We start from the raw sequence: 22030 nt of genomic DNA, 5'->3' as shown, positions 1-22030 counted from the left end.
AATACCATAAACTTATTTCCGGCGACGTCCCACAAAGCATCGCCGCAATTGCACGTAGGTCCCATTGGCTTGTCAAAAGACTGAATTTTTTTTCATTTAGTGGTGCATTTGCGGCGAGTTCAGAGCGCCGCAAAAGGGCTTCGTCGCCCGTCCTCTTTTTTCTAGTAGTGAAATATAAACTCGGAAATAATACTCCGTAGTAATTAAAAAAACAAACACATAAACGATTTGTGTTGACCAGGATAAACTACTTACCTCTTGCAAATGATTGATGTGGAAAATTCTTACACAATGCACACAACTAGTGTTGTAAAATCAATATGAAAGAAATTGAAATTGAAAGCTAAATTGTACTCGTTTATTACTTGATTGAATGAAATACATTTACAACTGAATGAATTGAACTCAAAACAGAAACTAGGGCTCATATACCCAATTCCAGACACTAACCGATATCTAACAGAAATATTACAACTATGACCCCTGCACTATTAGACAAGTTACCAACCGATCCCTGTATTATTACGACTTTGACAATAACCAGCTAATCTCTATTTACAGTCCCCCACCTTTATTGCAAAGTCTTCATAAGTAATGAATTAACCATTCCTAACTTTGAGAATCTCCAAACAATGATCAAACTTAGCTTTAGGCAATGAAACACTTGGTTTCTGGATAAACACGAAGCACTTTGATCATCACAATAAACCAAAACTTTTCCCACATTAACACCAAGCTCTACCAGTAAGCCTTTTATCCAAAATTAACTCTTTGATTGCTTTAGTCAGCTCCATTTACTCAGCTTTTGTAGTTGATAAAGCCACTACACGCTGCAAACTTGCTTTCAGCTTACTGTACACCCTTCACTGCAGTGGTTAACCCATAAAATGCAGTCACATTCAAGTATCTAAGCATCCATTTAACTACTTCCTAGTGTAGTTTTCCTGGATTGGCCAAATACCTACTAACCAAACTTGCAGCATAACCAAGATCTGGTCTAGTACAAACCATCAGATACATAAGGCTACCCACTGCACTTGAATATGGAACCTTTGAGATTTCATTAATTCCCACTTCTGTAGAAGGTGAATCTTTAGCTGACAGCTTGAAATGTTGACCAATAAGATATTCGTGTAACCGGTCAATTAAAGTCAAATAATTACTTTAGAAAAGTGATACTTCGTACCACGATGTAGTGAGATGTCGATTATTTTACCCTACATGAATAATTAAAAACCTCCAACACTTAATAGATCAGTTGCAATGTGATGGGCATAGTTGTCACTTGTGTCTTGTATAACAAAATGCAATGAAGAAAATATTGCTCGTAAATAGTAAGATTTTTTTTGTGAAAAAAAACTATATTAAAAATGAGCACTTCATCAATAAGATGAAAGCCCAAATGAAATACAACCGAAGTCAAAGAACAATGAAGAACCAAACAACTAAATTCGATAAAATAAAACAAAGGTCGAGTCATGCACTTCCTGAAAACACTAATCTAAACAAACCCGAGCACACACCTGTCAACCATCAAATCAAAAAGAACGAAAATAATTTAGACTCAAAGAAAGCCTTTTTTTTTCCTCCCTAAAACGTATTATTTTCAAAACTCGAGTTATAATAAAAATCTTATACTCCCATAAATTAATCACACAAACTCATTCTTAACATAAATGAGTCTAGAAAAAAGGTTTAATAATCCATCACTTATGATATGTACACATTTATTTATTTATACATATACTAAAAACTGTGAGAATGGATAGTTTTGATTGGTTATCTAAGTCGGTTACAATTCATCTAAAACACAACAGAAAAACTCGCAAGCCAACATAAAAAAGAAGCACATTGCAACTAGTAAGTGATGTGTATATCATGACTTCCAAATTATTCTTTCATATTTGAGTTATTGTAAGTGATGAAAATGTCACCATGGTGTGACAAAAATTCGTACTCACGACTCAGGTATCACAATTGTGTTTTGCTAATGTTAACAATAAGAGGTCTTCATATGCACGTTCGCCAAGTGTTTTGGCGGACGTTAAAGAAGCCATGAAGATAGCGACCGCATCCGTTAAACTAATGCTAGCCAAAGCTTTGAAGAAACTTGAATGAGAGATTGTGGGACCAACTGCTTTTTTTAAACGTACATCATGCTTAATAAATTGTACATATTTTATTTAAGAGTATAACTATTAGTAGTATTTAATGTAAGATATGGAGGATTTAGTTAAAAGAAGGGCAAATGGTCCGAAAAGGTAATATAAGTTACCAAATTTGACAATTAAGGTAACCCCAAATCGCATAAGCCCGAAAAGAATTTTAAATTTTATTTTTGCTCAAGAAAATGATTGTGTGTTGAAATTTTTTTAATTTGAGATAATATTTGTCAATTTCATGAGTGAAAATACAAAATTCGTACCTGAAGTTTCAAAAAGATTTCATCCATCATCCTCTTCATTATCTTCATCACCATCTTCAAGCTTCAAAAATTCAAATTCTTATTTTATGATTTTCTACAGCAATTGATTACATAAATATATTTCTAATTACATTCCTAATCTTCGTACATCATCATATCAGATTCACATCAACAGAATCATCTCAATTCGATTCAAGTTCATCGTTCTTTATAAAATCGAGCTGTTTTGGTCTCCGGATCAATCTGAAAAGTTTTAGCAAAAAGTAAAAGTACTATTGTGTTCTAAATCCACTCGTTCATCTACATCAAATCTCATATCCAAACTCGATTAATTGAGCTCTAATTTCAAAAGTCAAAGTTCGTTCATCTTCGGTCAACAATTCGATTAGAACGATTCGTGTTATTTCAAGTTGGTTTGATGTATGTCGAGTGTTAAGGTGATCATATGGAATGTTTTTCATGAAGGATTCATCTCCTAAAACGCAACGAATTTCTATTTTAATTTTCAAGTGTTCATGAACTTTTTGCAAGTGTTCATGGATTTTTCCAGGGATTTGAAGTTGTTATGGACCATGATTCTTCAATAACGCATAAAAATTGATACGCAGATGAATCTAACGAACCGATTTTAATGAATTCTGTCTTCAACGATTACAATATGATGATCGCTATTTATAGCCATGAAACCCCATAAAATAGGAACTGGAATTTATAAATATACTAATTCCCGTAAAAAAAAAAAAAAACCAACACCGCTACAGTATAACAGTAACATGCACAGTATAACAGTACCCTCCCTTTCTCCCCTTCCACTTACTTCTGGAGGCTTCTGGCACAATAGAAAAAGGAAACTAATTAAATAATAAGTAGGAATGTAACTATACCCTAATTGTATCAGATACGGATTTCTATAAATCTCAACATAATGTTGTTAATCGCTACTTCAGAAACATTTGTTGTTAATATCAAGCTTCAATTCATTCGAATTGATATTATGCAAAAATCTCATTTTTTTTTATTTTTTTATTTTTTGCAAAAAATCTCAGTTAATAGCAAAAAGATGAAGATAGTGATGAAGATAATGAAAGAGGATGATGGGTGAATTTTTTTTGAAGCTTCAGAGACCAATTTTGTATTTTTTACTAATGAAATTGACGAATATTACGTCAATTTTAAAATTTTTTAACACGCAATCCTTTTCTTGAGCAAAAATAAAATTGAAATCCTTTTCAGGCTTATGCGATTTCGGGGTTAACTTGTTGTCAAATTGGATAACTTATATTACCTTTTCGGGCCATTTGCCCTTAAAAGAATGTTAAAGTTTTTGATATTAATGTGACGTTGATGTAAAGTAGAAATTTAGCTAAAAAAAGACTACAATATGAGATGACCTAACTAAATCAAAATTTTTAGTTTATTCATATGTATAAAGTGTTAATACTTTAGATATATGACCGATGTGTATTCATTATCAATGTAAACTTTGCTGAATAGAATGCTAAGCCTAAAGGAGAACCAACATGAACTTACCTACCCATGGACCATGGTAACAAAAATATGAACAAATGTAACATCAACAAAACTAACCATGTAAATTAAACCCCCCCCCCCCCCCACACACACACACACACACACACACACACACACACACACACACACACACATATATATATATATATATATATATATATATATATATATATATATATATATATATATATATATATATATATATATATATATATATATATATATTGGTAGGATCAAGAGGGAAGTAACCAATCGGGGGGAAGTGGGGGGAAGCAAAAACTTTTTTTTTCATTTTTTGAAAAAACTTTGTTCACGAACATTATAGATGAGATGAAAATATGAACATTTAGTAGAGACACTTTGTGATAAATGTTTTTATTTTGACGGGAAAGTGCTCGAAGAAGTAATATATAACAATTATCGTGTTTTTCGAGCGTATGTTGAGGTTTTAGCTATTGGGGTTTAGATATTAGGGTTTAGATATTAGGGTTTATAGGGTTTAGATATTAGGGTTTAGAAATTTAGGGTTCAGGGTTTAGATTTAAGGTTTATATTTAGGATTTAGATTGAGTTTTTAACACGAACGATTTAGAGTTTAGGGTTTAGGTTTTATGGTTTGGTGTTTTGGGTTTATGGAATAAACCCCAAACCCTAAACCCTAAACCCTATACCCCTAAACCCTAAACTCTAAATCGGGCTAAATTTTACTTCACAAAACATGAAAAAAAAAACGTTCATATTCTTCACGAACAATATTATCTTGAATGTTATTTTTGTCGATCGTTTTCCCGCCTAAATAATAACATTCATCACGAAGTGTCTCTTCTAAATGTTCATATTTTCATGTGATCTTGATGCCGGGAAAAAAAATTTTGCTTCCCCCGCTTCCCCCCGATTGGTTACTTCCCCATTGATCCTGACCCTATATATATATATATATATATATATATATATATATATATATATATATATATATATATATATATATATATATATATATATATATATATATATATATATATATATAGTGGTAGGATCAAGAGGGAAGTAACCAATCAGGGGGAAGCGGGGGGAAGCAAAAACTTTTTTTTTTCGTTTTTTGAAAAAACTTTGTTCACGAACATTATAGATGAGATGAAAATATGAACATTTAATAAAGACACTTTGTGATAAATGTTTTTATTTTGGCGGGAAAACGCTCGAAGAAGTAATATATAACAATTATCGTATTTTTCGAGCGTATGTTGAAGTTTTAGCTATTAGGGTTTAGATATTAGGGTTTATAGGGTTTAGATATTAGGGTTTAGAAATTTAAGATTTAGGGTTTAGATTTAGAATTTATATTAAGTTTTTAACTCGAACGGTTTAGAGTTTAGGGTCTAGGGTTTAGGGTTTAGGGTTTGGTGTTTTGGGTTTATGGAATAAACCCAAAACACCAAACCCTAAACCCTAAACTCTAAATAGGGCTAAATTTTAATTCACAAAACATGGAAAAAAAAATGTTCATATTCTTCACGAACAATATTATCTTGAATTTTGTTTTTGTCGATCGTTTTTTCGCCTAAATAATAACATTCATCACGAAGTGTCTTTTCTAAATGTTCATATTTTCGTGTGATCTTGATGCCGGAAAAAAAAATTCCAAAAAAAAAACGAAAAGAAAAAAAAAATTGCTTCCCCCGATCGGTTACTTCCTCATTGATCCTTCCCATATATATATATATATATATATATATATATATATATATATATATATATATATATATGTATATATATATATATATGTATATATATATATATATATATATATATATATATATATATATATATATATATATATATATATATATCCAATTGAATCTTTGTTAATTGTGTCACACCTCCTTATAGCTCTCAAGTTATAGCCAATTTTGTTGCAAAAAATAAAAAGAGTTTGGTTTCAAATACATTAACCGGTCCATGCCACTCATTTTCAACACGTACGTGTGAGGTAAATTTAGCTGACCTGAGACAACATTGTTTTAAAACGGTCTTCAAAGTAAACCTGGGCTGTTTTGTTTATTTCTTAGGCTACACATCCAGTGGCAAGAATAACTAATTTTGTGCAAGGGTAAACATGTCTTTTTGTGAGCTTTCTATCATCGAAGTAGTACATACATTGTTGTAGTAAGAAACAAGCAAATTGCTTGTATTAGGCATATTAAAACTGCCCAACAAAAGTGGGAGGGCTTGATGTCAAGTTAATAATTTGTTCCCCTTTTTGATGAAACATGAAATTTAAGGGTGTTTGAAGTTGATTATAAGAAAAAGGAAGGGTTGAGTGAAGCACAAAAGTAACCCTACTACCTTACTAGTTAATTTAGGAATAATACAACAACTACAAATTCACACCTTTCCTTTTCTAGCCAAGAGTATCTTCAGTTTCTGGATTTGGTTTGGTTGTTTAGTTTTATTTCTGAAAAAAAGAGAGATAAGAAATGGGAAGAGGTAAGGTACAACTCAAGAGGATAGAAAACAAGATAAACAGGCAAGTTACCTTCTCAAAAAGGAGAGGTGGTTTATTGAAGAAAGCACATGAAATTTCTGTTCTTTGTGATGCTGAAGTTGCTTTAATTGTCTTCTCCAACAAAGGAAAGCTCTTTGAATTTTCAACTGACTCTTGGTACAATTTTCTTTCCTCTTTAATCTTTATATATTTCCAAATCTGTAACAAATAATTTTGATTTCTCTAGGTTTATTACCAAAAAACGCACACTCATCATACAAACCTAAAAATTCATACATACCTAAAAAATTCATACAAACCTAAAAAATTCTAACATATTATGTTACTTTTTTGTTGTATTAGATGTTAGATGAACCAGTCAATTCAGATCTAGCTAGCTAGATAAAATAAAATATGGAGTATTTTTTTAATATACTTTTTTGTACGTCATCTTTTTTTTCATTCTCAAAATTTGATCCAACAGTGATCTCGTGGATAATCCGATGTAACAGTGGGAATTATGTAAAACCCTCAGTTTTTCATCTGATTTATATTTTTTTATTCTTTTGATTATTTTAATTACTCCGATCCAATTCCTGGTTAAAAGTTGAAGATCTGAAATTTTTTCCGAAGAATCATCTTTGATTAATTAAATTTTAAACGATGGTTTCAGGTTGGTTTTTAGTTATGTTAACTGAAACTTTGTTGATAACTATATTAAATTAATTTTTTTTTTTCGAAAAAAAAAAAAAAAAAAAAAAAAAAACTGCTACTAGAGTAAATTATTTACTAACTTCTTGAAAGTTGTTTGAGAATCCGTAGTACTTATCAGATATCTGTAGGTCTGCTTTGACTTTGGTCTTTATGGTCATCTTTATAATTTTGTGTGTTTCAAAGTTTAAAAGATGGATATATTATATAATAAATAGAATATAAATATACATATACATATACATATACATATTTTATATAATTATATGATATGATGATGATGATATGATATGATATGATATGATATGATATGATTGTGTGCGTTCATATAGTTTGGGTATTAGCTCGATCAAAGGGTGTTACCTGAACCGATCTTCCGAAATTAACCTTGTTCTTGCATATCATCAATTTTCTGTCCATTTTTTTGGTTAAATTCAGACAACAGAATAATGATCAATCACATCTCGACTGTAGTATATAGAATCTAATAATTGAATTATAAAATCCACGTCGTTAATTAATACTTTTAGAATCTATGTACATAAGAGTACATTATCTTGGCCGTATCTTGGCTGCATATATTTCTTTGCTCATTAAACTCAACTAAAGGTTTAATCTATAATCTATAATCAATTTAATTAGTAAACCTAAATTAATTAGTTTAATGTTTTCACTATTAATGGGATTTAAGATTTCTGTTTAATTAAGCATTTTGTAAGTGTGTTTAATTTTCTGCTTTGCATACATACATGTTTTTAAATATGCAATCTGTAGATATTAGATTTAACATTTAACATAATAACATATTAATATATACAAAACAAATGATAGATGAGATTAACCAACACATTAGTAACTTATTGTTGTGAGTTCAACTAGAAATCAATAAGTTTTAATTTATATGTAGAAGATGAGATAAAATGGGTTGTTAGGATTTACTCCATATTTTTTATTTATCATAATTTCGATTTAGCTGCATATTTTTTATTTACTCCATATCTAAACAAGATCATTCATCAAGGTCATCTCTTAAGTTGTTGACTAATTGAGAACTTGAATACAATTAGTACTACTGTTGCACCTTGTCTTCATCTAGTCTTCCTTCTTAGTTCCATATCATCCTAAGCTTTTTGTATTTTAATGTGGAAAATACAAAGAGGAAGATTATATAAGAAAGTGGACCCACCACAAATCTTTATCTAGCTTAATGTTTTCAGGTTAAGCTTATTCATGTGTCAGTGTATCTCCTAACTTATTCTGGGACCCATCCCCTTCTAATAAAATGGTTTTCCAGATCCTTAATTATTGTAACTTTTTAAGGAGTATGTATTTAGGATTTTATAGCAACCCAAACGGCCTTTCTTCTTCATACTATGATTTAAATTTATTGATTCGATCGTTGGTGGAATCCAGGGATCGGTCTACGGAATGCAGTCGCCTTTCTTTCGCCTCAAATTCGGTTCATCTTGACGTGTTTTCGCTCGCCTTTCTTTCCTTTCGTTCCACCGGTTTTGTCTTGTTCTGATTACTATAAGACGTACGTATCCGCCTTTCATTAGGTGTATGTGACCTCTCTAGACATGCATTAGTTATTCTTCTTATGTTCACTACTCTTCAATGAAGAAGTTTCGTTACCATTTGTTCTATGTATATAGACAAATAAGAAGACTAAAGAAGATACATGCACTCAATACAACATTAGGTCTTAGAAGCCACTACAAAAAAAAAAAAAAAAAAAAAAGGTTTCACTTTTGAAGTTTTTATTATTTCTGACACTTTAAGACGTGACTAACTTAAAAAGTTTTTGACTTTTACAAGTGTTACAAAATATTTGACACCATTGCCAAAGAAAAAAAAATTGACACTTAAAAATATCAAAAAAAAAAAAAATCAATAACACCTAAAAGTGTCAAAAACATCAAAAAAGAAAATTCAATAACACCTAAAAATGTCAAAAAGTTAATAACACAGTTACTTATAAATAATGACAGTTACTTATAAATAATGACTTGTAGCACAATTATATTCTTTATCTTCCCATAAAATTGGAGCATAATGATCAACTTATTAAACATGAATAGAGTTTTGCACTTTGTTGGGAGATTTGGTCATTAAATTTTGGCAACCGAAAGAATACACAACTTGAATATTGACTACAACATAGGTGTCACCTCATACTTCTTTCAAGAATTGAATGTGAATTGAACCCTTTGAAAGGATCGATAACCTAATAATATGTTCTACACTATAATAAGCCTAAGGGTCTCTTCTTTTCAAAAATCAATTGGTAGTAGACGAAGTTCCTTTTATATTTATATACATACATTTGTTTTGTCTCATGACATATGTGAAACTTTGGTTTGAACCCTTACACCGTTGTCATCCATAACGTAAACATAACACACTTCATCAAAACAACTGACGCTCACTATATTATTTAATTTCAACAAATATTTCGTCTTAAAATGAAAATACTTTCATTAATTTATATAGGACTAAATTAAATTTAAACTAAAACTTACATTAAATAAATACTTTAATACATAATATAGTTCAAAAACGAGAAATTTAAATAAATGATACAACTAGTCTTCTTCGATGGACAAATCTCGTAACTTCCAGAGCATATCGGCATTTGATTTTCTCAATCTTTCAACATCATTATATATTCATCGGGAGACAAGTCACTGATAGCGATTTGGAGAGAATCTTGAAGACTTCATACATCATACGCATACTAGCAAGTTATGTCCGTCTCAATTTCCTCGTATAACTTATTCGCAGTTCTTTGGTTAGCTATTATGGAATTAACAAGCTTTTGTTGAGCTTCCTCAACCGACAAAAATGAGGCTGCATTAGACGAACCAAATTATCTTATAACACGACGAAAATGAGGGCGGGGAAGAGTGGTTGGTCAAAAGCGGGTTGCTGCCAACGACGCTCTCATAAAATATTATGAGTGCGACCACAGAAGTGAGTGGTTTAAGTCTTCCAACAAGTATCTTCTAACACCCCATTCGAATTAGGAAATGTAACGTCGTAAATACTAATTAGGGTTAAGACTACTTAGTAGCTATATTTTTTTTTTTTGTTCCAATGTAGGCTATATACCTAGAAAAATACCAGTGTAGTCCATAAACTTTGAAAAAATGTGTTAATGTAAACCAACTTAGCTTGTTGACCTGTAAGGTAGTTCGTTTGACTTTTTTTCCGAAACTTTGACTTCAAAAATCGGATTCATTTCTTCGATTTAAGATCTGTAATTTTACAGATAGTTTCACGAAGAGACTTCGATCACATCTGTATTTTTACATTTCGCTATAACCTCTCAGATTGATCCGGAGCTCAAATCGGGCACGGTTTCGGTGAATGATGAATTCGAGATCAAACTCTATGAATTTGTTGTTGATTATCAATTCTGATGATGTAGGAAACTTTGTTTAATGTTATGATTCACTAAGCTGAAGTCAATTTGTTGAGAGAATCATCCTTGATCGATTTTGTAGATTGAGCTTTAAAAAAAGTATATATATATTTTTTTTGTTTCAAAGTAGACAATACCCAAAAAAATACTAGTGTAGGTCACATACTTTCAAAAGTGTATCGATGTAAATAAAAGGTAACATCTTTAGCCGGTAACAAGTTACCTTTTATTTACATCGATATATTTTTTGAAAGTATGTGACCTATATTATTATTATTTTTTAGTATATAGCCTATTTTGAAAAAATAAAAATTATGACTATTAAAAAGCTTAAACCCTACTAATAAATTTCATAATAAATCGTTTGACAATGATAATAAACTATAAGCCAATCCAAGCTTGTAAATGTCTCCCAAAGCTAGTTCCAAGCCACCCTTTTTTGATTATATATATAAAATTAGTATATAAGGATATAAGGATTAATAAATGATGTCTAATACCACCATAACTGTCATCTTCAATATTAACTTAAAATCTTAAACCTTAAAAATATGTCCACTTAGGGAAACTCCATGTCTTGTTTCATACTCATCTGATTCATGTAGCCGAAGAAGAAATTATTGCTAAACTAATCGTTCAGAGTGTTTGGATGTTAACTGAAAAAAACAATATTTACAAATTACAATGTCAAATGAATGATGAAACATTAAAATTTCAGATGAAGTGACGAAGTGTTCAGTTGATTTATACCGAGTAACCTACAAAACAAAGTATCCAAAATGCACAACAACTCTAGTGCAAAATAATATCATACCTTGCAGTATATACCACAAAAATACATTGGTCATGACTTCATGTGATTCCTTAAAATATTAGGTGTGAATTTCACTACGTTACATAACTGTACTACGTAAATCATATCATAACCTAGAAGCATCTATGAGTCCATCTAATAATCCAAAGGTTCACTATAGAGCATAAGCATATAATATCACAACTTAACGTAGGGACGTCGTGGACTAATCCCACCACCATCAACTACAACACACCTAATCCCACGGGAAATGAAGAGAGGTAAAGTGGTGTCTCGTGCAACTACTGGACCTAAAGTAGATCCTCCCCTGTGTGAGCGCATAGTTAAAACATAAGTCATCCACAAACCATATCATGCCTACCATGCATATGGAACTTAATAATACAAATATTCTGCCCAACAAGTTCTCCCAAAGTTTCCACAATTCATCAAATCTCAGAATAGTTTATCTCAAATGAAGGAATCAGACAATGCAAGTACTCTCTCAGTCCCATAATAATTTTTTTCTGACAAAAAATGCACAATATAAAAAATATGTTGTTATTAAACTAATTTTTTGTTTACTTCTAATTTTACCTCTTCCTTTTTACTCATCTTTTTGTCTTACGTGCTAAAAGTAATGATATAATGAAACTTTATTTAATACCAGACAATTTACTAGAGAGGAAGACTGGAAGAGAGTATATAACAAGGAATATTAAAACAATCGCAAGGTGTGTGTGGGTGATGTTGCGAATTGAGTTTCCTCCTAACGTGTGTGTAGGTGACATATGATAGCGAAGGTGTTTAAGTCTCCTCTGAGTGATGTCGTTATCGACGTTCAAAAAAAAAGTTTATTAAAGGATCTTTGGTCTAGGGGTATCAAGGAGTTCCTCTAACTCTGAGGTCATTGGTTCAAGTACTACTTAAGACATTTTCAGTATAAACTTACTATTTGTGCACGAGACACTATATATTCTTCTAAAATTACCGCTTGTGCACGAGTAAGTCGCAAGTGATGTAAAAAATATATATATAAAAATCCATTTAGCATAGATTCTTGAATATCAATGTATTGCATGTATACCAGGGTAACCCATTATTCAAAAAATATTAATGTACTAATTTTCATTCTCTCAATCAATATTCCAAAAGCCATTTCTAATAAAGTATTTTATACAGTAATAACATCTCTTTAAACACTTATATATATATATATATATATATATATATATATATATATATATATATATATATATATATAGTAGAGGGATCAAATGAGAACTTTTTTGTGTGAGAACCCTGAGAACTCAAAAATACACTGAAATTCGAACAAAAATGAAAAATTCGAGCAAAAAACTCCATATTCTAGCAAAAAATAGGACACAGACGAGCAAAAAACCTGATAGTCGAGCAAAAATGGAGAAAGTCGAACAAAAAAAAGAAGGACGAACAAAAATTTGATATTCGAACAAAAAATGTGTTCTACATTTTTTAAATTCGAACGCAAAAATGTAGAACATATAGGTAGTCGAACAAAAATTTTGATATTCGAAAAAAAAATGGTTCTACATTTTTTTTCGAAAAAAAAATTTTTTTTTTGCTCGACTATAAAATTTTTGTTCGTTCGTGTTTTGTATTTTTGCTCGAATTTAAGTGTATTTAGGTGTTTTTTGGAGTTCCTAGAGTTCTCACACTAAAAAATTCTCACTGGATCCTCTATATATATATATATATATATATATATATATATATATATATATATATAACTCATGCGTATAACTTACAAAATTATATAATTATAAATTAATAAATTTAGGCCCCTTTTTCAAATTTAAATTGTTTACTTTATTATTTATAAGAGTTAACGGTCAATAATGCAAATTTTGTACCGTATCAAGTTTAGGGGTTGACACGTATATATCACTTTCTGCTTACTAAATCTGTAAATTCACATATAGTCTAAGGGTTGAATCTGTAACTTTACTAAATATCATCTTCTTCCTCATGCTACTACGTACTGATCATGTAGTTCTATTTAATTTCAAAACACTTAATTTCAAAAGGTTGTGATATTAATTCGAGTATCTCAACTTCCGATCCGGAGCAATCCGGGACGTAAAATTAGACGACGAAGGCGATCAAGAAAAATTTGGTTGAAGGCGCGGACAGGGGTGTCTTCGGTGCATGTGCGAAGTGTGCAGCCGCACAGGGCCCCAAATTTTTAAGGGGCACAAAATTTTGAAAAACCTATGTAATAATTCATTTATTCGTACATCGTAACGGAATATCTTACTTGCATTTTATTATCTAACAAGAAAGACTTAATAGATTGACGTTTATAGGTATTAAAAACATATAATGGGAGTATTGACTATAAAGAGTTGACCAATTACTTCGTTACCAAAAATGTTTGGATTACGGTTTTATATAAACAATAGTGTAACTATAACGAGTTGACAACTATTTGAGAATAACACTTTGTAACGGTTGTTTTGAACTTTTTAATTCTATTGATTACGCTATCATAGTATTATATATTATATGTATTGAAAAAATTAACATTTATAGGGGCCCTTTTTAAGTTTCGAACAGGGCCTCCGAAATTAGCGAGACGGCCCTGGGCGCGGAAATGGAGGCCTTTAGACGTTTTTATTAAAGACGCTTGAGTTTTAGACAAGAGTAGATGGTTTTTAATCATCTGTCCCGTTGGTTAGATTGATTCTCATCTCCAATTTTATGTTTTTAGCTAGTTTCTTATTTTTTAGGATTGTTTCGATTTGCAGTGGTAGTTGTAAGAGTTGTTTGATTGTCGTTTTTTAGTTTGCTCGGTAGTTCGGGTTTAAAATTTTTAGGAGGTTTTATCTTTTCATAAATTTTCTTTTGTTATAAAAGTTTATTTTTTTCTGGAGAAGAATTTACTGAACATATAAGTATAATTTTTAGATTTCCCATTTGCTAGCGTCTACTTGATTACGACCTGTTCTCCGTTATCTAGGTTTTAAGTATATTTACGGAGTATTTTGTTATAAATCCGGAGATATTGCTTAGTTCATTACTTTAGTTCTGCCAATGATCACATAGCTCAATAACAATAACTTGCAAATGGTTGAAACTGCGCTCTTTCACTTGTCTTTATTAAGTAGGTAACATCTGCTCCTTTCCTCATCCTAAAACCAAAATTCAAATTTAAAACTACACTAAAAACCAAAATGTCATGGCTCCTTTTGATCGGCTAATAGCCAAGTTAATAGTATCTACCAGTTTTTTTCTCTTTTTACATATTTGAAAAAGATATTACCTCCCGCCACAACGTGCGAGCTTCCTATATACCTCGTTAGCCCAAGAATTATATATCCATATAGTGTAATGTCCTCCAAAGTTATAGTAATGGACTAATTGAATATCTTCAAGTTTCAAACAAACATCATTGCGGAATTTTTTAATATTTATGTGGAATGAATTGTTACAAACTCCTCTATGTACACTTTGATGCCCACGTCGAACCAAAACATAATTAATACCCAATATCCATACACACGTGATGGTTTTATAGAAGTTAGAGTGGGATCAAATATTAAGTGGCAAAAGATAAGGGTTTAAGTGGCGACGTAGATGGTTTCTCAAATCTTAAATGTATTGTGTTAATATAAAGACGGTCAAAGACAAGAAGAAGGCGATGGAAGATGGGGAGTTTGCTTTGCAGGATGAAGACGAAGAAAGTGGGTCATATGGTAACGAGGTTGGTTTTTTCCATGGGTTGGTGAAACGCGGTCTATTGCCTCTCATTCGTTGGCAACACTAGTTAATATTATGTCTTTGAAAGTGTTATCTTATTCTTTCAACTCGCGTTCGGGGAAGAAACTTTACCGCGAAACAATAAATGGCAAATTGGAACATTCTTGTCCTAAGGACTGAAAAGTATTCTCCTCGATCGATTACTTTTTCTCTTCATTCTCGTTTCATTGTTCGGTTTTGCGCATTGTTTGGTGCTTTTTGTTGGTTGTTTTAGTTTTGGTCGTGGTTTCATATAGGGTCGCTTGTAGATAGAGTTTGCTAGGTGTTTTTGGGAGTTTGGTTTCTACTTCCGAGTCTATACGTTTTATATTGTTCCGATTTTTTGTTTCTTTCATTCATTGATGAAAGGACTTTTGTTCTAAAGCTTTCGTTATTCTTTAAAAAAAAAAAAAATAGATGTATGAGTCGTGTGTCCCTCACCCCAAGAGGCTATAAGTCTCGTATCATATGTAACACCCTCGAATTTAAAGCAATGGACTAACTTGATACTTTAGGCTTAAACTAAAATTCATGGTGAAAATACTAGTTACACACAACTTTTAGCTTCACTGATGTCCGGCAGGTTGTTCTTAGATTTCTTATGTTGTGCGGAATGTTCTTTGGAACCCATGTCGGTTTGATTTCTTGATGTTTGAGTAAAAGCACCATTGTTCATCGTAGATTTTACTGGAGTTAGCTTCTTAGTCTTCAGTGTTATACTTGAAATCCGCTTTGAATACTTCGATCTCATGGAAAACTTAAACCTCGATATAGTTGATGGAACAATAACTTGCTTAACTACAGTTTAGGTTCGTGGGAAGCACCAAGTAAGATAGTGTCAGGTAAAGTCACGTTTGGTCCAAGGGATGCTTGTACACCGACGGACTATTTAGGTATTGAGGTGTTAGTAGCAACCTTTATTCATAATCCGGGAGATAAAGATCATATTCAAGTTTCGTAGAGTTGGTGTAAAAACAGTTGAAACTTGATTCTCTTTACATGTAGAATATTTGAGTTGTAAATCAATATTGGCTTTTTCAAGTACATCTACATGTTTTGTAGATTGTGTGTTTGCATTTTAAGTTTGCAAATTGACTCATCCTCCGGAATAATGGTGGAAGTATGAATGTTGGGTATTGTGTCAGGTATATCAGCAGTAAGTCTGATTGACACCATTTAGGATTTTAAATGGTGTTCTTTTCCTTTTAAGGTAATTAGTCGTTGTTGTAATACCTCGATGGTTTTAAATGTGTCACTAAAAAACACTTTCACTTTGTTAAAGACGTCAGATTTTGTTTGCAACTCATTTTCAAGACGCGAGATCTTGATTTTTTAAGGTAATTCTGATTCTGATGATCGTACTTGCAAACAAATTATGTTGTAGCTTGTTTTTATTTGTTAGATTGTCAATTTGGTTCAAAAACTCTTTTTGTTGACATAGTAATTATGAAGTCTTAGAATTTCAAATCCTTAATGATCTTAAGCAAAGTTAACTTTTCTTGTTCAAAAATCTGTGTGTGTGAAGTCAAAGCAATTTTTCTCCTTTTTTTTTTTACAAGCATTTGCTAGTTAATTTGTTAGAGATCGTTTTTGAAATTAGAGTAGCTAAGGTATTGATTTTAACAAGCAATATGCTATTTTAGGCAGGCAATGAGTTAATAGTTTTAGTAGCTACCTCATGTTCAACGTTTAAATGACTTTAAAGCTTCTGAAGTCTCGTGCGTTCTTCTTCAAAAGAATCGTCCTGACGTTGCACCAGTGAGCCAACCTTTGTCATCCTGAGATTAAATCCTTTTAGTTTCATTTAGGTGCTGTTTGTTTTTTAAGATGTTTTTGTCTGAATATCTGCGAACCATGTCTGTAAAGAAGATGTGGTCTGAAGGTCTGTAGGCTGAATAATGAAGACTGTTTGTTTTTATGTCTACAACATAACTTATTTCTGTCCGCAGCACTTAGAAGCACATTTCTAAGTCTGCGAGGCTGTAAACATAATAAGACATAATTTTATCTTATGTCTTCAGAAAAACAAACTGTCTGCGGTAAAAACGCCTGCGGGCGCGCAGACATAAGACATAATAAGGTCTGTAGACAGGAAAACAAACAACACCTTAACCTTTTTTGTCTTATTCTTCAAAAAGAAATGACGATCGGAGTCTTACGTTTTTATCAATTCATACAAATGTCTTGTAAGTTGATGCGAATGTCTTCAACACGTACGTTAGTCTCCAACTTAGTGTGAATGTTAAGTTTTAATTCGAGCGTGGTTCGTTACACATTTACATATTTCAAATTTTGGTACGAAAGTACGATACGAATGTCTCTTCAACTTCGTACAGGAGTGATCTAGTTCATGCAGAAATGCTTTGAATTCCGTACGAGAGTCATGTAATTCGTGCGAATTGTGTTGTAACATAATTTTTCGGTGAGTATGAATTTTCCGATGAAGATTTCAGTGAACAATTCTGATCAATCAAACTCGACTTAAACTGAAGCCAAAACTGATACTCGAAGGTTTCAACACTACTATAGATCTTATATGAATAAAATTCAGGTTCCAAAACACTCATTAATTCACGAATATGCAGAAATCAAAGACCTGCCAAGTTGTGTTTAAAATTAGGAATTGGATTAATCATGTTGTTCGGATGAAATTAATGAATTATATAGTTCCACTAGATCAATTATAACCGACCTGCACTTTTACAATTTGTTTTAACAACCTGGAACGATCTGAGGATCTCAACAACTTTGGTTTTCACTTTCCAACTAATACTGTCAAATTTCAGTCGAAATAACTATCTGTTTTAATGGATGAATTAACACAAATTTGATTGATTTTGATCGTGTAGATGATCTACTTTCGCTCTAATAACAAATTTAATTCCTAGAAATAAAGCCATTCGTGTTTATATGTATGCATGGTGATGTAACAATATGTATCCATCTGTATGCGTAAATATGTATCTGTATATGATATGAAGATTAAGGTGCTTTGATGATGATAATAAAAAGCAGAAACAATAAGTAGAATGCAATCACACAATCATATTGCTCTACTATCTTAACGTGAATTACATTCCACAGCTTTCTCAACTAGTCTAAAATCTAGGTCTCACAATATGTTTGTGAAAGCTTTTGGCTATGGTGTGTATTGTAATATCTATGTGAAAGTGAGAAATGGAAAAACTCATATAGCCTCATATCATTACCACTTACAATCCCTAAATTACATCTTCAACCCACTCTATTTTATGCTCTAATAAGCCTACTCGACATTAGAGAGACTCATTTTCTTTAGGTTAGACTGGATCAGATAAAATAAGCTTTTGAAATGGAACCCTTAAACTACCTCAACTAGTGAATGGTAGCTTGCATTTTTACATCTTCCGAAGCATAAACAAGGTTATTCAAATTTTGAACTATCATATGAATATCGAGTCGAGTCATGGTCCAATACGATAAGAGACTAATTACTAAACCTCAGTAAAAGATAGGATCCTCCAAAGGAGTCCCCTTAGTTGAGGACTATTGTTAGTGCATAATTTGTAATCCCTAGTTCCATGAATGTTAATGTATTATTCGATCATGTAATAACCTGTAATATTGTTAAACGTTGATTGTCGATTGCTACTTTATATATATGTAAACGTTTAAATGTAATGTGTAATGTTACTCGACAGTCGGCCGACTGACATAGTCAATTGACCTACTGTCAACCACAGTCGACCGACATAAGATCTGGGATATTTAAGCCAAGTTAATCTCCACTAATTTGGTTAATCACTTAATTAATTTTACACACACAAACAGTTCCAGGTCCGGTCTCTCTCAAACCTTCATGTCCAAATACCACAGAATGTCAGTCTAGGCTTCGTGTTTATCAAGATCTAATCTTGGTTTGACTCGTACGAACCCGAAAACCCATAGATATTCGTTTAAGCTCGTTCTAGTGTTATTCCGCCTCTAGATCGTGTTAGGTTGATTCTAAGGTCCCTTTTCAGCGTCTACAACTATAAGAGGCATGACCTGTCTACTAAACCTACGTTCACTCAGATTGAGACTCGTTTGACTGAGACTCATTTAAATTCACAATTTGGATTACTCAACACAACTAGTCTAATTTCATTTTAAACTTTGTCTCGTCATTTTAAAGATTCACAAGCATGTACACAATCTTTTCAAAATGCAAGCTATCTTTGTTCTAATTTTAACTTCTAAGTTCCGAAAAATTGTATTTACCCTCTGCAACGTACATTCTTGTTGTTAGTTTGAAATCAGAAATCAGAAATCAGAAATATATTAGATAACTAAACAAATATTCAGCAAATGCTTCAATAGTTTGTTGTGATATCATTGAAAATTGATTAATGCCAATATAAACTCTCGATCGTAGTAGCTTATCATCCCGTGCTTTCGGATTTTATTTTAACTGCTTTGATTCGATGAGAGATAATAATAATGTAATATAATTATACTTCCACAGTTTATTTTAATATAATGCTTTTGTAATGAAATGTCACAGTATGGAAAGCATCCTGGAGCGATATGAGCGATATTCTTACACTGAGAGACAACTAGTTGCAACAGATGCTACACCGGTACAACAATTTGGATTTGAATGTAACCATTTGTTTCTCATTCATGATAATTATTAATTATTGATACTGAAAATGTATATATCTACAGAGAAGCTGGACCCTGGAGTACAACAAGCTTAAATCTAGGGCTGAGCTTCTACAGAGAAATCACAGGTTGGATCAAGCCTTTTCATTTGATAACAAAAAGGAGTTATTTCATACTTAGTATAGGAAAAAAAATTTAATTATAAAAATTTGCATTTAATACACGCATAAATATAGTTACCATTATATGCTTTTGTTTCATGAAGGTTTTAAGCCTTGCCTCCGTTTGTAATCTTAATTATTCATCTATTGATGAATAGCTTTTCGTTATTACATTCAGTATTTTGCCGGAAAAAAATTAGATTGAATTAAATGTGTATTAAATGTGAATTCTGATATTTAAAGAAATTTCAATTTTACTTGCGTCTTAATGTATCCCATGAAGGCATATGTTAGCAAAACCCTTAAGTAAAAGGACGTTTTTTTAATGTGATTCTCCCTTTATCAATTTGTTAGGCACTATATGGGTGAAGATATAGAGTCATTGACATTGAAAGAAATCCAAAACTTGGAGCAACAACTTGATACTGGTCTCAAGAACATTCGCACAAGAAAGGTAAGCATGCATTCATGTATAATAATAATAAAATAAAAATTAATAATATATTTTTGGATCATGGATTAAAAGGTATATGTAATATATGATTTTGTACTGTAGAATCAACTGCTTCATGAATCCATTTCTGAGCTTCAGAAAAAAGTGAGCATTTTCTATCCTATTCCTTTGCCAAATAAACTGAATTATAACCCCATTATTTGAGCTCAAATTTATATTCAATTTCGTAGCTTGTGATGTTATTTGCGAATTCTCTTCGATTTCTAACTTATAATGACCTAACAGGGAAAGGCCATACAGGAGCAGAACACTAGTTTGTCAAAGAAAGTAAGTTAATTGTGGTTTTTATCTTATTTATATTCAAGAAACAGAGTTGATGTTAAGGAGTATAATTTCTTATATTGATCTTCATACATGTACCTTTTTCGTTAAGCTTTTATTATTTTCATAATTAGATCAAGGAGAAGGAGAAAGACAATACAATAATACCACATAACGCTCAATGGGAACATCATAACTATGTTGACGATACAACCTATCTTATGCCACCACCTCCAGCTCTCAACATGGGGTAATCATCCATCTTTTCGATAATCGTTCGTCCTTTCAATTCTATTCTTTACGTCTTTTGCGAAAACCTAAATAAATATCATTAGAAGTACCAATAACCATATCCCAAAATATACTAGTGGTTATATTTTTTTTATTTATTTACTTGGGTATCCGACTCGTTTTATGAGCCAACTAATTACAGGGTCACTACTAGCAAAAGCGACCAGCCCAATATCATCTCGATGAACCTCCATGGCCACAAGAGGTTTTTTGTTGCTTAGTAGATTCAAGCTGTGAACCTCCCGGAGCTTAAATTAACCTTATTTGAGAGACCAAGTCAACCACTCCGCTCCCATCCTCTGGTTGGGGCTTGATATTCTCACAAGAGGTTATAGATTCAAATCCCACTTGTAGGTGGCCAGAGGGTGGAAACGGTCATGGTAACCTGGTTTAGGCCGAGTAAAAATATTCGCTTCCCATGTAACATCCTGGGTAGTTTGAATAGGGAAAAATCGTATTCGTCCACCCTTTTGAATACGTATACATCAATCACTAGTATTAATAGCCCGAGTAGGATTTGTGTTATCCTCTGGATTTTCATGCATATCCATCTCTTTGAATCTTAATTATGTTGTGCTATGTTTTGTAGAGGAAATTACAACCAAGGTGGTGGTAGTGATCAAGGAGGTGATGGGAGGACTAATGAGCTTGACCTGAGTCTCCAGCCAATATATTCATGCCACATGAGGTGCTTTCCTTCTTAAGCTCAATCTGATTGATCATCGTAGCATCAATTATTATTAATGCTTTTATTGATTAATATCAAATATTACTAATAATGTAGATCGAGATTATAATCGAACAATCAACGATCTACTATGTGTTGTATGCTTAAGACAATCCAGCTCTAGCTTGTAAACTCATGTTAAACGTACGATGTACTTATGCGTGATCGACAACTTTCATTTAATGGAAGTAATATAAAACGAGAACTACCAAAAGTCTCGATATATATTAGTTTGTGTTCTATATATGTGACTATTTTCTATTTACATATGCTAAATCTTTTCGATCATTTGGTTCTTTAATTTTTAT

The 22030-nt window shown here is 31.9% G+C and overlaps 1 protein-coding gene across 1 annotated transcript; it reads left to right on the top strand.

Moving 5' to 3' along the window:
- The first annotated feature begins 6432 nt into the window (after nucleotides 1–6432).
- Nucleotides 6433–21699, top strand: LOC139871635 (agamous-like MADS-box protein AP1). The gene is made up of 8 exons (XM_071859353.1): nucleotides 6433–6617; nucleotides 19668–19743; nucleotides 19832–19896; nucleotides 20284–20383; nucleotides 20486–20527; nucleotides 20669–20710; nucleotides 20839–20954; nucleotides 21585–21699. Exons 1-8 carry the CDS (start codon nucleotides 6433–6435, stop codon nucleotides 21697–21699), a joined length of 741 nt encoding a protein of 246 aa, XP_071715454.1.
- Nucleotides 21700–22030: the final 331 nt, after the last annotated feature.

This window comes from Rutidosis leptorrhynchoides, chromosome 10 (assembly GCF_046630445.1).
Source record: "Rutidosis leptorrhynchoides isolate AG116_Rl617_1_P2 chromosome 10, CSIRO_AGI_Rlap_v1, whole genome shotgun sequence".
Lineage (NCBI taxonomy): Eukaryota > Viridiplantae > Streptophyta > Magnoliopsida > Asterales > Asteraceae > Rutidosis > Rutidosis leptorrhynchoides.
Note: the sequence above shows the minus strand (reverse complement) of the source record. Positions and strands in the feature narration are given on the sequence as shown.